The 14,307-nt window shown below is 37.6% G+C and overlaps 1 protein-coding gene across 1 annotated transcript in view; it reads left to right on the top strand.

The window, feature by feature from the left end:
* Positions 1-14,307, top strand: part of FAF1 (Fas associated factor 1) — a 478,462-nt gene that overhangs the window by 32,474 nt on the left and 431,681 nt on the right. The window contains exon 2 of the mRNA XM_005678443.3: positions 5,498-5,566. Coding sequence (XP_005678500.1) covers positions 5,498-5,566 — 69 coding nt within the window. The remainder of the gene's footprint in view (positions 1-5,497; positions 5,567-14,307) is intronic.

Below are 14,307 nucleotides of genomic sequence, written 5' to 3'. Positions count from 1 at the left end.
GAAATTAAAAGATGCTTACTCCTTGGAAGAAAAGTTATGACCAACCTAGATAGCATATTAAAAAGCAGAAACATTAATTCGCCGACTAAGGTCCGTCTAGTCAAGGCTGTGGCTTTTCCAGTAGTCGTGTATGGATGTGAGAGTTGGACTGTGAAGAAAGCTGAGCGCCGAAGAATTGATGCTTTTGAACTGTGGTGTTGGAGAAGACTCTTGAGAGTCCCTTGGACTGCAGGGAGATCCAAACAGTCCATTCTGAAGGAGATCAGTCCTGGGCGTTCTTTGAAAGGAATGATGCTAAAGCTGAAACTCCAGTACTTTGGGCACCTCAAGCGAAGAGTTGATTTATTGGAAAAGACTCTGATGCTGGGAGGGATTGGGGGCAGGAGGAGAAGGGGACGACAGAGGATGAGATGGCTGGATGGCATCACCGACTTGTGGACGTGGGTCTGGGTGAACTCCGGGAGTTGGTGATGGACAGAGAGGTCTGGCGTGCTGTGATTCATGGGGTCGCAAAGTGTTGAACACAGGTGAGTGAGTAAACTGAACTGAACTGACGACTAATGATGTTGAATATTTTTTTATGTTCTTACTCTCATGTAGAGTTTCATTAGTAAAGTTTCTGTTAAAATCTTTTGCTACTTAAAGATTGTAAAAATTGAATTTTAATGATTGAAAATTCTTATATTCTGGTTATTCATCTTCTGTTCCATGTATTTTGCAGATTTTCTCCCAGTGTGTGGCTTGCCTTTTCATTCTCTTAACAGTGGCTTTCAAAGAGCAGTAGGTTTTTTCCCAAAGTTTTTTATTCTTTTTTTGCCTGCACTGTGTGGCTTTCAGAATCCAGTTCCCCAATCAGGGATCAAACCTGGGTCCTCAGCAGTAAAAGTGCTGAGTCCTAATCACTGGACTGCCAGGGAATTTGTGAGCAGTCAGTCAGTTCAGTTGCTCAGTTGTGTCTGACTCTTTGCGATCCTGTGGACTGCAGTTTGCCAGGCTTCCCTGACCATCCATCACCAACTCCCAGAGCTTGCTCAGACTCATGTTCATCGAGTTGGTGATGCCATCCAACCATCTATTCCTCTGTCATCCCCTTTTCTCATGAGTGGTAGTTTTTTTTTTTTTTTTTAACTTGTTATTGGAGTATAGCTGATTAACAATATTGTGATTGTTTTAGGTGAACAGTGAAGGGGTCAGCCATACATATCCATGTATCCATTCTCTTCCAAATCCCCTCCCATCCAGGCTGCCATATAACTTTGAGCAAAGTTCCCTGTGTTATACAGTAGGTTTTTGTTGCTTATTCATTTTAAATATAGCAGTGTGTATCTATTGATCCCACACTCTGTAACCATCCTTTCCCTCATCCTTCCCCCTGACAACTATAAGTTTGTTCTCATTAAGTCTGTGAGTCTCTTTCTGTTTTGTAAGTTTATTTGTATCATTTCTTTTTAGGTTCCACATATAAAGGATGTCATATGATATTTCTCCTTCTCTGTCTGACTTATTTCACTCAGTATGACAATCTCTAGGTCCATCTGTGTTGCTATAAATGACATTGTTTCATTCTTTTTAATGGCTGAGAAAGAATTACATACATGTACCACATCTTTTTTATCCATTCCCCTATTGGTGGACATGTAGGTTCCTTCTATGTCTTGGCTATTGTAATCAGTGCTGCAGTGAACATGGGGGTGTATGTATCTTTTTGGATCATGTTTTTCTCTGGATATATGCCCAGGAATGGATTGCAGGGTCATATGATAGCTCTGTTTTTAGTTTTTAAGCAACCTCCATACTGTTCTCCATAGTGGCTATACCAATTTACATTCCCACCAGCAGTATAGAAGGGTTCCCTTCTCTCCATACCCTCTCCAGGCTTTATTGTTTGTGAATTTTTTGATGATAGCCTTTCTGGCTGGTGTGAGGTGGTATTTCATTGTCACTTTGATTTGCATTTCTCTGATAATTACTGATATTTGACATCTTCTCATGTGCCTCTTGGCCATCTCTGTATCTTCTTTGGAGAAATGTCTATTTTGGTCTTTGTGAGTGGTAGTTCTTAATAAAGTCCATTTTATCAGTTTTTTGGATTGTACTTTTGCATTTGTATCTAAGTGTCACAAAGATTTCCTTCTATGTTTTCTTCTAGAATAGCATTAGAAATAGAATGAATCATATATGTAATAAATTTCTTTAGTGTCCACATTAAGAAACAGAAAAAAGAAACAGGTAAAATAAATTTAAATGTGTTTTATTCACACCAATTATTTTTTATAATTTCATTATTTATTTAGGCTGTGCTGGGTCTTTGTTGCTGTGTGGGCTTTGCTCTAGTTACGGGGAGCAGAAGCTACTCTCTCATTGAGGTGCGTGAGCATCTCGTTGCAGTGGCTTCTGTTGTTGTGGAGCACAGGCTCTGGGGCTCATGGCCTTCAGTAGTTGCAGTTCCTAGGCTCTAGAGCACAGATTCAATAGTTGTGTTGTGTGGGCTTAGCTACTTTGCAGCACGTAGAATATTCTCCAACCAGGGATCTAACCCTGTCTCCTCTGTTGGCAGGTGGACTCTTTACCACAGAGCCACCAGGGAAGCCTTTAAGCCAATATACTTTAAATGATATAGTTCAACATTTGTTCATTAGAAAAATTATTAATGAGATGCTTTCCATTTTAATCTTTATATTAAGTCCTACACTGGTATGTATTTAACACAACACATCTTAACTCAGTTGAACTACATTTCAAGGGCTCACCAGCCATATGTGTGTAGTAGCTACCATATCCAACAGCACAAATTTAGAGGCTTTGTAATTTGGGGTTTTACTTTACATCTGTTATTTATTTATTTATTTAGATATGTATGTATTTGTTTATTTTCCACTGTATTTGTTACTAATATAAAAAAAGTTAATTCATTCTCAGTTCTCCAGTGGCTCTTATTCCTCCCTTTTGCCCATACAACTACGACCTCTTTCCTTAGGGCCAGTTCAAAACTGAATCTGTTCACTGCCATTTTCATGGACGACAGCAAGTGCCACGGATGTAGGGAAAGAAGGTTGGGAATGGGCAACAGTACTGTCTGCTGCTGAGTCACTTCAGTCGTGTCCGACTCTGTGTGACCCCGTAGACGGCAGCCCACCAGGCTCCCCCGTCCCTGGGATTCTCCAGGCAAGAACACTGGAGTGGGTTGCCATTTCCTCCTCCAATGCGTGAAAGTGAAGTCGCTCAGTCGTGTCCGACCCTCAGTGACCCTTCCAGGCTCCTCCGTCCATGGGATTTTCCAGGCAAGAGTACTGGAGTGGGGTGCCAGCAGTACTATCTAGGTTCTACCCAAAGAGGCCAGGGGGAAATTCACAGAATTCAAGCAGAAGGGCTGGTGACCTCACAGAGATGTAATCTTAAGTAAAATGGGCTGAAGAGGACATAAAAGAAAGAAAGTAATTGAAAGTGAAGACGCTTAGTCGTGTTTGACTCTTTGCGACCCCATGGACTGTAGCCTACCAGGTTTCTCTGTCCATGGGATTTTCCAGGCAAGAGTGCTGGAGTAGGTTGCCATTTCCTTCTCTAGGAGATCTTCGCGACCCAGGGATTCTAACCTGGGTATCAGATGGGCCTACCCTGTGTCCTCTTCAACTTCCCTGGTGGCTCAGATGGTAAAGTGTCTCCTGCATTGTAGGCAGGCGCTTTACTGTCTGAGCCACCAGGGAAGTTGAAGAGGACATCTCTTGGGCCTATGTTGGACCCAAAGAAATTGGCACTGGAAGAATGGGGAGGACCAGAAAGGCAGTCTTCTGTAAAGTTTCATAATTTTTCCATGTTGGGAGGTGGGGAAAGTCTAGACAGTACAATGAATGGCCTCACTCAGTTGGGCAGAAAAGAGTACTATACTGTTGAAAGTGACAAAGATAATGTGAACACTGAGAAAGGCTGTGAGGGGATGCACAGTTTCACAAAGTATATTGACCAGAGACCATAGTAGTGGGGATCATGCTGTTGGTGCAGAAGCTATGAAACTTGAAAACAGAGGTATAGCCTTTCAGGGAGTATGACTACCAGTCATTCAAACCTGCCCTGGGATTGGACCACCTGGTCAGTTTCACAGAGCCACTGACACTATTGGGTGTAGGGGTTGTGACATATAAAGAACTTAAAAAACAAGCAGCTAGATGAAGGGAACTGCTCTATGCCTCTCAGGAATTAAGGGCAACCCTGGAGGCTGGGTGGACAGATGAATAAGAAACAGCACCAAAGAAGTTTCCTGTTCAGCAGTCATTGGCTAAGGGGAAGAGGATCCAGGAGGTAGTAGAACAGAGCAAAGATGGGATCCTGAAAATGACTCTGAAGGCTCGATCAGAAGTATGTACACTGCACGCCAGTGATGAAACACAACTTTGGACCCCAAATGGGGGAGATGGCCATGGGAGTGGGAGTTACTGACTGGTTGTTGGAACAGCGCCACACTAGCCATCACAGGACCACAGGGAAGTATATGGCTGGTAGGTTACAGAGGGCTGTGAGAAGGCACAGTCTCACAGAGGAGGTCCACTGATGCCTGGGTGGTAGAAGACAAAGAGGTCAGTCCCCGTATGAACAGTGGACCTCTTTGGCAAAGCGTCAGCAGACAGGGCAGTTGAAACTTGTCTTTCATAACCTGGGGTCCATCCTTGGATGGGCAGGTATTCTTAATAAGACCAGCTCGTGAGACTTTGAGGATTTCTCTGCTTTTTGTAAAAGCCTGCCTGGAGGGATCCCTGCCTGGAGGGATCCCTATGGCCTGGTCCAGGAAAAGGCAGTTCACCCTACCAGCTGTGACCACATGAGCCAAGGCTGTTCACCCTACCAGCTGTGACCACATGAGCCAGATCTGAGGCTTAACCCTTCTCCCTGCCCAGGGAGGAGATGGGAGACTGAGCAATGGTGAAATCATCGTGAAGAGCTGACTTGGAGTCACCAGGGTTTTCACTGCCATGACAGGAGGGCCTCAAAGGCTAGGTAGTCTGATGGGACTTTCAACCCTCTCGAGTCTCCTCCTGCTCTGGCAATGAGGACTGCTGCTGCTGCTGCTTTCCTTTCAGCATTGTGATTCTGGCAGTGGCTGCAGTGAGTATTTTGTCTGTTATTATTTTGAGTTAATTTTTGAATAAAGTGCGAAGTATGGATCAAAGTTCATTTTTTTAACACATGATTGTTCATCAGAAGCTGCTTAATAGAAGTTGTCCTGGGCCGATAGAGATGTAGTGATCATCCTGGGCTCCAATCAGCATTTAAACATATTTATTACTTTATTGTCTTTTACTTCAGTGTAGTGTTAACTTATATTGTAATGAACAATTTTCAAACCGTCTGTGTAAAATGCTTAGAAGTGTTAGGCATTTAGTGTCTTGGCTTTGTTTACATACCTGTTCAAACCTAAATTGCACATTATGCTGTTTGTTTCTTTCAATGCTAATTAACCTCTCCATTCTTAAAATTCTATCTAAAATTCTTACTTTGTTTTCAGGCATGTACTGGCATTGAAAACATTGATGAAGCTATTACATTGCTTGAACAAAATAATTGGGACTTAGTGGTAAGTGCTTTTTTCTTTTTTACAGCTTTATTGAGATATACTTGAGAAACAACATTGTGTAAGTGTAAAGTGTACAATGTGATGATTTGATATACATGTATATTGCAAACTGGTTCTACAGTAAGGTTAGTTAACACATTACTCTTTTAGCAACTTTCATCTATATAATACAGTATTGTTAACTATAGTTACCGTGCTGTACATTGGACCCCCAGAACTGGAAGTTTGTAACCTTTTGACCACCTTTACCCATTCTCCACCCACACCTAGCAACTATCACTTTACTCTTTTTATGATTTGGTTTTCTTTGTGAATTACACATATCAGTGAAATCATGCAGTATTTGTCTTTAACTGTCTGACTTATTTCAAGTGCTTTTTTTCTTTATCTGGGCTTCTCTGGTGGCTAGGATGGTAAAGAATCTGCCTGCAATGCAGGAAACGGGGGTTTGATTCCTGGGTCAGGAAGATCCCCTGGAGTAGGAAATGGCAACCCACTCCAGTATTCTTGCCTGGAGAATTCCTTGGACAGAGGAGCCTGGTGGGCTATAGTCCATAGAGTTGCAAAGAGTTGAATACAACTGAGCAACTAACTCTTTATCTTGACAATGAAATTTTATGAATTCTGGAATGTCTTTGGCATTACTTATAGGTGGTTCAGCATATCTATACGTGGTCCATCTATAATTGTAATCTGAATGAGGACAATCTGAATGTCATATATTTAATATGAAGTTCATATTTAGTTCAGTATTAAATTGCTAAATTATTATGAAACCTTAGGTAATTTCAATTATCTTTAAACTTCTCTTACTGTATATTAAGCTACATTTCCCGCTGTAGTATTGCGGTAGAGATGTTTAGAAGGAGAGGGAAGTCAGACTTGTTGAAGGTCTGAATAAGTCTACTTGATGTTTCTCCTTCTCTTGGGGTGGAGGTGGGGGGCCTCACTGATGATTACTCTTTTCTAAAGCTATTAAACAAGTGGCATTGTGCTGTGGTTTTCCTTATGAACTTCAGGCAGTTTATTATAGAAATGGTTTAGTTTTTTTTTTTTTTTTTTTGGAGAGGGGTTGGGCAGTAACTCAGAAGGCAAGGCCCAGCATAGCATCGCACATTGACAAAATTGTATTTTATTTACAGTTGCAAAGCAAACTAAAAATAATTTGTACAGTAGTATAGGAACAGTGTTGGTTATGTTGGGGTGACACACATCTCTCAATGCCTTTGAAATCCTAAAGAAGTCTAAATTAGAATTTTGAAGAAATGTTAATTTTCAAAAGTCAAAACTGAAGGTAATAATAGAGCTGAGATTAGATACATAGCAGCTATGTTCAAGTCCATACATAGATTTATATAATGAAGTTAATTATCTATGTGTTTTGTATAGATTTATCACTTAATTTATAAAGGATAAATTAATAATCACATTTAATCCCATCATTTAGAGAGAGTTATTCTTTAACTTTTTTGTGTATGTTATTCCAGAATGTTTTATTTTAATCATATGATTTAAATGTTGTTTTTTTTTAATGCAAATTAGAGTTTTGTACTTCTGTTTTGTAGTCTGAGTTTTTCACTGAATGGGCTATCATGAATGTCTTTCTGTTTGAGTAAATGTGACCATTCATCATTCTCTCTTATGTTTAATGTTTGGCTGGTGCTTTATGGTGGTGTTATAGCAGAGTAATTTGACCAATCAGTCTTATGCTGTTAGATAGTTAATTTCTGTGATATTTTGGAATTATATATGTTATAGGATATTCTTGTACATTCATCCTTGCATATTTAACCTACTGTTTTCCTAGAAGACAGTGAATAAATTCAATTAATAATTTGAGTTTCTGGGTCAAAGTATATACATATTTTTAGGCTTTTGGATAATTATAGTTATACTACCTTCCAGATTGGTTGCGGTAATTTAAATTTCTACTGACTTACATACATTTTTAGGATTGTCTGTTTTAGGATTATCTTATTTTTTCATGTTTTAGCACTTGTCAAAGTTTATAAATATTTGTATGGCCTGACTTCAAAACCACTGTGATTCTCTTAACAAAGCATGATAGAGGTGACATATTCCGGATTTCTATGTGGTGGAAGGGGGAAAGGACAGTAGCTTATTTGAAATAATATCACCAGGTTTCTTGTCTTGAAACTTCTTTTGCAATAGCAAGAACATTGCTTTATTTAGTATTTATAGTTTTAGAGTATCTCTTGGAGAGCCTGGTGCAAATTACTGGTTAAGGTTAAAAATCTCACCAAGCCACTCATGCATGGTACTGGAGTAAAGGGAGGTTGTATATTGGGAGTAATGGACTACAGGTCTTTGAAGTAAGAATTACCATTTTGGGGGAATGACTATAAATTCTTTCCTTGTCTGCTTCATATTGGTCTGTTTCATTAGTTTTGAAGGTTAAATTCTTACTGAATCTGGATTTTTTCTCAACCCAATAATCTAGAATATTGCAAGAGGAGAATTTTCCCAGGTAGTTAAATAATTGAACGATACAGGTATTCTCCAACTGTGAGATAAAATTTGGAAAAATATTAAAATAGCATTTGGGCTAAAAACACTGATGCTGTCTTTCTGCAGAAATGCAATCTCATTCTTTGTTGGGCCCAAACATCCTTTGTTGGGCTATCTTTCACAGTTTTAAACTGGCTCTTTTTTGTTTGTTTGTTGTAATGTTTGTCTTAGCTGGCTTTTCTTTGCACATAATCCACTTTCATTCACAGTAAATGATGGCTATGCTGTGTAACTATCTTACTCTGTAAAAGTTCTCATTTACCTTGTTTTTATGTAGAACTCACTTTACATTGTGGTTTTTAAAAAACAAAGTACTTTGAATAATCCATTACTATTTCAAACTTTCGTTAGGATGATGAAACTTTTTATGTGGTGTTTTATATATCTTGTCTGTGCATTATATTTTGTGTTTTTAAATTGTGATTATCACTGCTTTGTATTTTATGGGCCTTGTGGAAGAGTTCGCATAGTTTAAGTTTTCACCTTAGGACATGTTTGTATTTCACATTTGCTATACATATCAGTAAGACATCTCCAGGGTTTTTGTGCATATTTTACTAGAGATGTAGAAAGGAATGTAAGTTAGGCATCACAGTCTGGAATTGTAATGAAATTTATAAAGTCCAGTAACAGAAAACTCATTCTCTTGGTACTGAATGCTTACAGTTTACCCAGATTTATGCTCGATACAATGGATGCTTAAAAACATGTTTATGGTGTCTGAAGTGTTGAAATTGATAAGACAGGTGGTCCTTTATACATGAATATTATACTCAGAAATGGGTATAACTTCCTGAAAAAGTAATGATTGCAAATATTGTTGCCATTTTATAGATTTATACATACAAATAAAAAAGAACTTTATATGAAAGCCCAGTCCTAGCAACTTTAATTATTAGTCACTTTCTCTGATCCTGTACATTATTTTCATTATATAGCTATCCACAGACCAGTCCTTCCAAACCCAATGTTTTAAGTGCTCTACAATTGACTGCTTATTTTTGGGGCAACTGCATGTTGGCTTATATATGCTAAATTCTGAAAACAAAATAACATCAACTTTAATAATATTGGTAAGCATCTTGAGATACTGATCTACTTGATGTGAGTCCTGTAGTATTACTCCCCATATCTCTGTCTACCTCAGACTTACATTTTTCACGTTGTCCTGCATTTTTAGTTAAGATTAATGTCATTGCAGTGATTCCTTCTTTGCAGACAAGTATTTTCAATGTACATCCAGAAAGGAAGAATTATTAGCAATGAATTAGAATATTTTACCAAAGGATTGCCTTCTTACGTGGAAACATGCTGCATGATCACTGTATATTATAAATTATAAATCTGGGCTCCACTATTGACCCACTGCTCATATTCTGTTTTCAGTATAGAAGATTTTGGGCCAATGAAGAATAGTAGTCTGTGCAGCTTGTGTTTATTTTGAGTAATCAGAATACGAGGCAGCTAACTATCATGGTAAACCCGTTGTATTCATGTTGAATCAAGGGCCCTGACTTTCAAACTTCTTGTCACAATTTTATTCAGTATGGCCTAGGCCAAGTTACTTCTCTCTGAATGTCATATAAAATTAAGGAATTTGGACTAATTTATATTCAAGATCTCTGAAACATTAAATATTTATGAAGAGTCTATGTCTTAATTTCTAATAATATTCTATAAAAACAGTCAATTATGAATTATAGTACAAGTAAATGTTTTAATGGAACTTTATAAGTTTGAAACACTTGTGCATATTATTTTGATTAATCCTTTTAACAGCTTTATGACATAGATGATGGACAAGATGCTGTGCTAGTTATTTCATGGAAGGTCTATACATATGAAACTTCTTCAATAAATTAATATTTCCACTGAGCTCTAGGAGATCCAGGGGAAGCTATTTGACGTATACTTAATAATCCAATGCTAAGTGAAATAAAGTACAAGTAAACATTAACCTAGCCGTACTACATTTTAAGTACTCCATGCTCTTTGGAAATAATTTTTGAACTTTGCACTCAGTTTCTGCTCTAATTTGCTGCCTGTGCTGACATAGCTGCTTTGTTGAAGAAAGACTCTATTCAGAGTGCTTGTATTTATCTTTAACTGCATGTCCCAACTTACGGCAAAAGTGAAACAAATCAGCGTGTCCAATTTTGGATCATTACTGAATTTCTAATCTTCAAAAATAATTTTGTGTTAATGGAAGTTTATAGTAAAGACAGTAAATCTGAAGAGTCAAACCCAAGGAAAATTATGCACGTAATCTGTCTCATTTTGAGATTCATTGAGGTGCTTTGAGACATTTCCATTCCACCAATTTTCACTTTTGAAGAAATGTGTTTTAATAATTATCCTGAAATGCGATAGAACAATTTCTTCTTCTACGTTACTCAATATGTGGCTATAGAGTTCCTCGAATGTGCATTGCTTTGCTACTTTATACAGTGTTATGAACACCTGCAGTTTTATGAATGAACTAGTCTAACCAGTGATATAATGAGTCTCTGTCATCGTCAGAAAGCAGCCAAGCATTGAGTGCTGGGCTTCATCAATGGCCATTAGACACTGGCTTATATTTGTACAGATCTTTGCTGTGACAGAAGAGATTTTACTGTGAAGGAATACCTCGTCATATCAGTTTCTCCTCCTTTGCTGTAGCCTTCTTTGTTTCCCTTGTTTTATGGGACTATAAGCCCTTTAAAATTCTACAGAAGTTTTCAGTTTCTCACTTTGTAATTTGACCATCATCCACCCACCTCTACCTTCTCTCCTTTTATTGAGGGTCTGCTTTGTGCTAGATATCGTGTCAAGTGATATACTTACATTATTTCATTTAATCTTCCCAGCAGGTAGATATTATCTTTAAGGTGGTTAGGTAGATATTATCTTTATTTTATAGATGAGAAACTGAGGCCCAGTGCTTTAAGTAAATTGTTCATGCTCACTTAGCTAATAAGGGGTAAAACTGTGGTTTTGAACTTGGGTTTCCCCTTTAAAATTTTAAAAGCTTTAATATTGTAGTTTTAAGGTTAATAGATTTTCTGTAGTGTGTTAATCTTTTCTGAACTCCTATACTTTTCTTTCTGTCACTCACAGCTTATTTCATGTTGTCAAATGAAAGAGCTTTTGCTATAGTTACATAATGGTAATTTAAATATGTTTACGCTCTGATTTCAAATAGGTTCTAATACTCTGGAGGAAAGGAAATATGTTTCTTATTAATTTTGTTTTAGCACATGGTAGTTGCTTACTAAAATATTTGACTGATATTATTGTTAACATACTTCTTTTAAGTCTGTTTTCCATTTTCATTATTTGGATATTGGAAAAGTCTTTGCTATTCAGACTTGTGATTCTTATTGCTGTCAGTCTTCCTTATCTGGCAAACATAAGATTTGAGGAAAGAGGGAAAGAGGGAGGCCCAGTTACATAAGGAATGGATTGGACTGATTTCATTATCTCACAAATAAAATTTAGATGGTTTTTACCTATTGTGGCTTTTTGAGAAATGCTATTCACAAATAAATCCTTTTCTTTGCAAGTTTTTTTCTTGGCATCTCAAAAATAATTTTTTCTCTCCTATTTATTTCTGGTTGTACCATTCTACTGTAAAGGAAGCTCTAATGCAACCTATTTGAAGTTTTCACAGTTCTGTGTGATAAAAGATCACTTCTAATTAATGTTTAATTAAGTGGGTATGAAAGAATTGTTTTCTGCCTTTCAAAGGAAAACTTGAGTTTTTACGAACATGAAATTCTCAGTTTACAAAACTTACAGTTAATGGTTCGCATTATTAAATCAAAACTGTTTGAGGTCCACATTTTACCCCAGACTGCAAGTTAACTTTCTGCTTATCTCTTTATTGGCTTTTGCTTCATATGTTACTTTTCCTTTGAATGTAATTTACATAAGTCAGACATCTCCTCTTTTATAAAACCCATTGAAGAATTGATGCTTTTGAACTGTGGTGTTGGAGAAGACTCTTGAGAGTCCCTTGGACTGCAAGGAGATCCAACCAGTCCATTCTGAAGATCAACCCTGGGATTTCTTTGGAAGGAATGATGCTAAAGCTGAAGCTCCAGTACTTCGGCCACCTCTTGTGAAGAGTTGACTCATTGGAAAAGACTCTGATGCTGGGAGGGATTAGGGGCAGGAGGAGAAGGGGATGACCGAGGATGAGATGGCTGGATGGCATCAAGGCCTTGATGGATGTGAGTCTGAGTGAACTCCGGGAGATGGTGATGGACAGGGAGGCCTGGCATGCTGCGATTCATGGGGTCACAAAGAGTCGGACACGACTGAGCGACTGAACTGAACCAAACTGTTGAATGATAAAAGTTCCCAGGGTTTAAGACTTGGTGAGAATGCGATATGTTAATCTCCCAGCAGGAAATGATATGCCCATTGTTAAGTGCAATTTGGAAATGTGGCTTAATATTTATTGATTTCTAGAAGGCAATGGCACTTCACTCCAGTACTCTTGCCTGGAAAATCCCATGGACAGAGGAGCTGGTGGGCTGCAGTCCATGGGGTCACTAAGAGTCGGACATGACTGAGCAACTTCACTTTCACTTTTCACTTTCCTGCATTGGAGAAGGAAATGGCAACCCACTCCAGTGTTCTTGCCTGGAGAATCCTAGGGACGGGGGAGCCTTGTGGGCTGCCGTCTATGGGGTTGCACAGAGTCGGACATGACTGAAGCGACTTAGCAGCAGCAGTACTATTTATCTAACTAATGATTTAGAGCACAGGTATACTCTTCAAATGGAGCATGTAGTGAGGAGTCCCCTTACTGCTATGAAATTAAGCCAAAGGCTATGACTTGAACATTTAAAGGAAAATAAAAATGTACATGGGTTTGTTTTTAAAGTTGTTCAATTCAATTAGATGTAGTTTGATCTTGATATTTTACAAAGTTTGCTAACTTACAAGTTAACGTCATTTGAAAAATGGGTTTATTTTCAACTAATTGCCTTGATATTATATTTATTTCTATTACTGGAAGTGGTTTAAACAAAATATCATTGCAACAAAATAAGTGGTTTAGTGGTTACACCTGTAAATGTGATGACTTGCTGTTCTTTCTGCTGGTTTCAAGGATTAGCTGACATAAATCAGTGTGTGCTTGGAAGGAAAAAGTAATATGGTATTTTAAATTCCTATCTTTAGAACTTTGTATTTATACTGACAATTTTTAAATAAATTGGTACTTAATGGCAGTATAGTTTCTTAAAAAGTTTAGTTGTATTTCTGTCTTTAAGTAAAATTGTGCTTACAATATTCACATAAAAAACATTTATAGTTCCTTTCTATGTATCCTGTGGTTCTCATTTTCTTCATTCCCTCTTACTTATTTTTCTTATTAAACATTTTTTTTTTTTGAGGTGAGAATGCTTAAGATCGTCTCTCAACAATTTCACTCTCCGTTAACAATCTATTTTTGGCTTATGTTGTTTGGTTTAGGTTTTGTTTAACTTGATATTTTAGTAATTTTTAAATTATATTTTTTGGGGTCCTTATTTAATGCTTCTTTCTCTTGTGGGTAGATTTCTCTCAAACACAGACTTGTATGTTTTAAAAAAAATCATAGCCAAGCTTAAACTCTCTCCATAGTAAACAGTGATAAACATAGTTTCATAGTTCCTCAGATATTAAGGTACTCTAAGACTGACTATGCTCTGTGTTAGTTAGTCACAGGTTCAATCCCTGAATTGGGAAGATCCCCTGGAGAAGGAAATGGCAACCCATTCCAATATTCTTGCCTATGAAATCACATGGTCAGAGGAACCTGGCGGTCACAGTCCATGGGGTTGCAAAAGCATGGGACATGACTTAGAAACTAAATAATTTCATTATGAATGAGTTTCTATAACTCTGGGGCATGTATAACAACATGTGTAGGGCATGAGAACATCTGAAAATGCTAAGGACTTACAGAAGAGTTGCAGAATAGTGCAGTGTTTTTTATACCCTTCATCAGACTTCTAACATCTTGCATAAACACAATTGCTATAGTACTCTATTTTGGTGCTATTATACTGTTGATGCAGTACTATTAACTGAACAACAGCCTTTATTTGAATATCACTAGATACTCTCTTAATGTACTTTTTTTGGGTTCAGTATTTGATCTAAATTCCACAATGCATTTAGTTTTCTTGTCTTTTTAGCCCTTTCTAGTCTGTGATCTTTTGTTCATGACCATGACA

The sequence above is a fragment of the Capra hircus genome, chromosome 3 (assembly GCF_001704415.2).
Source record: "Capra hircus breed San Clemente chromosome 3, ASM170441v1, whole genome shotgun sequence".
NCBI lineage: Eukaryota > Metazoa > Chordata > Mammalia > Artiodactyla > Bovidae > Capra > Capra hircus.
This window is presented reverse-complemented; position numbering and strand designations above follow the sequence as displayed.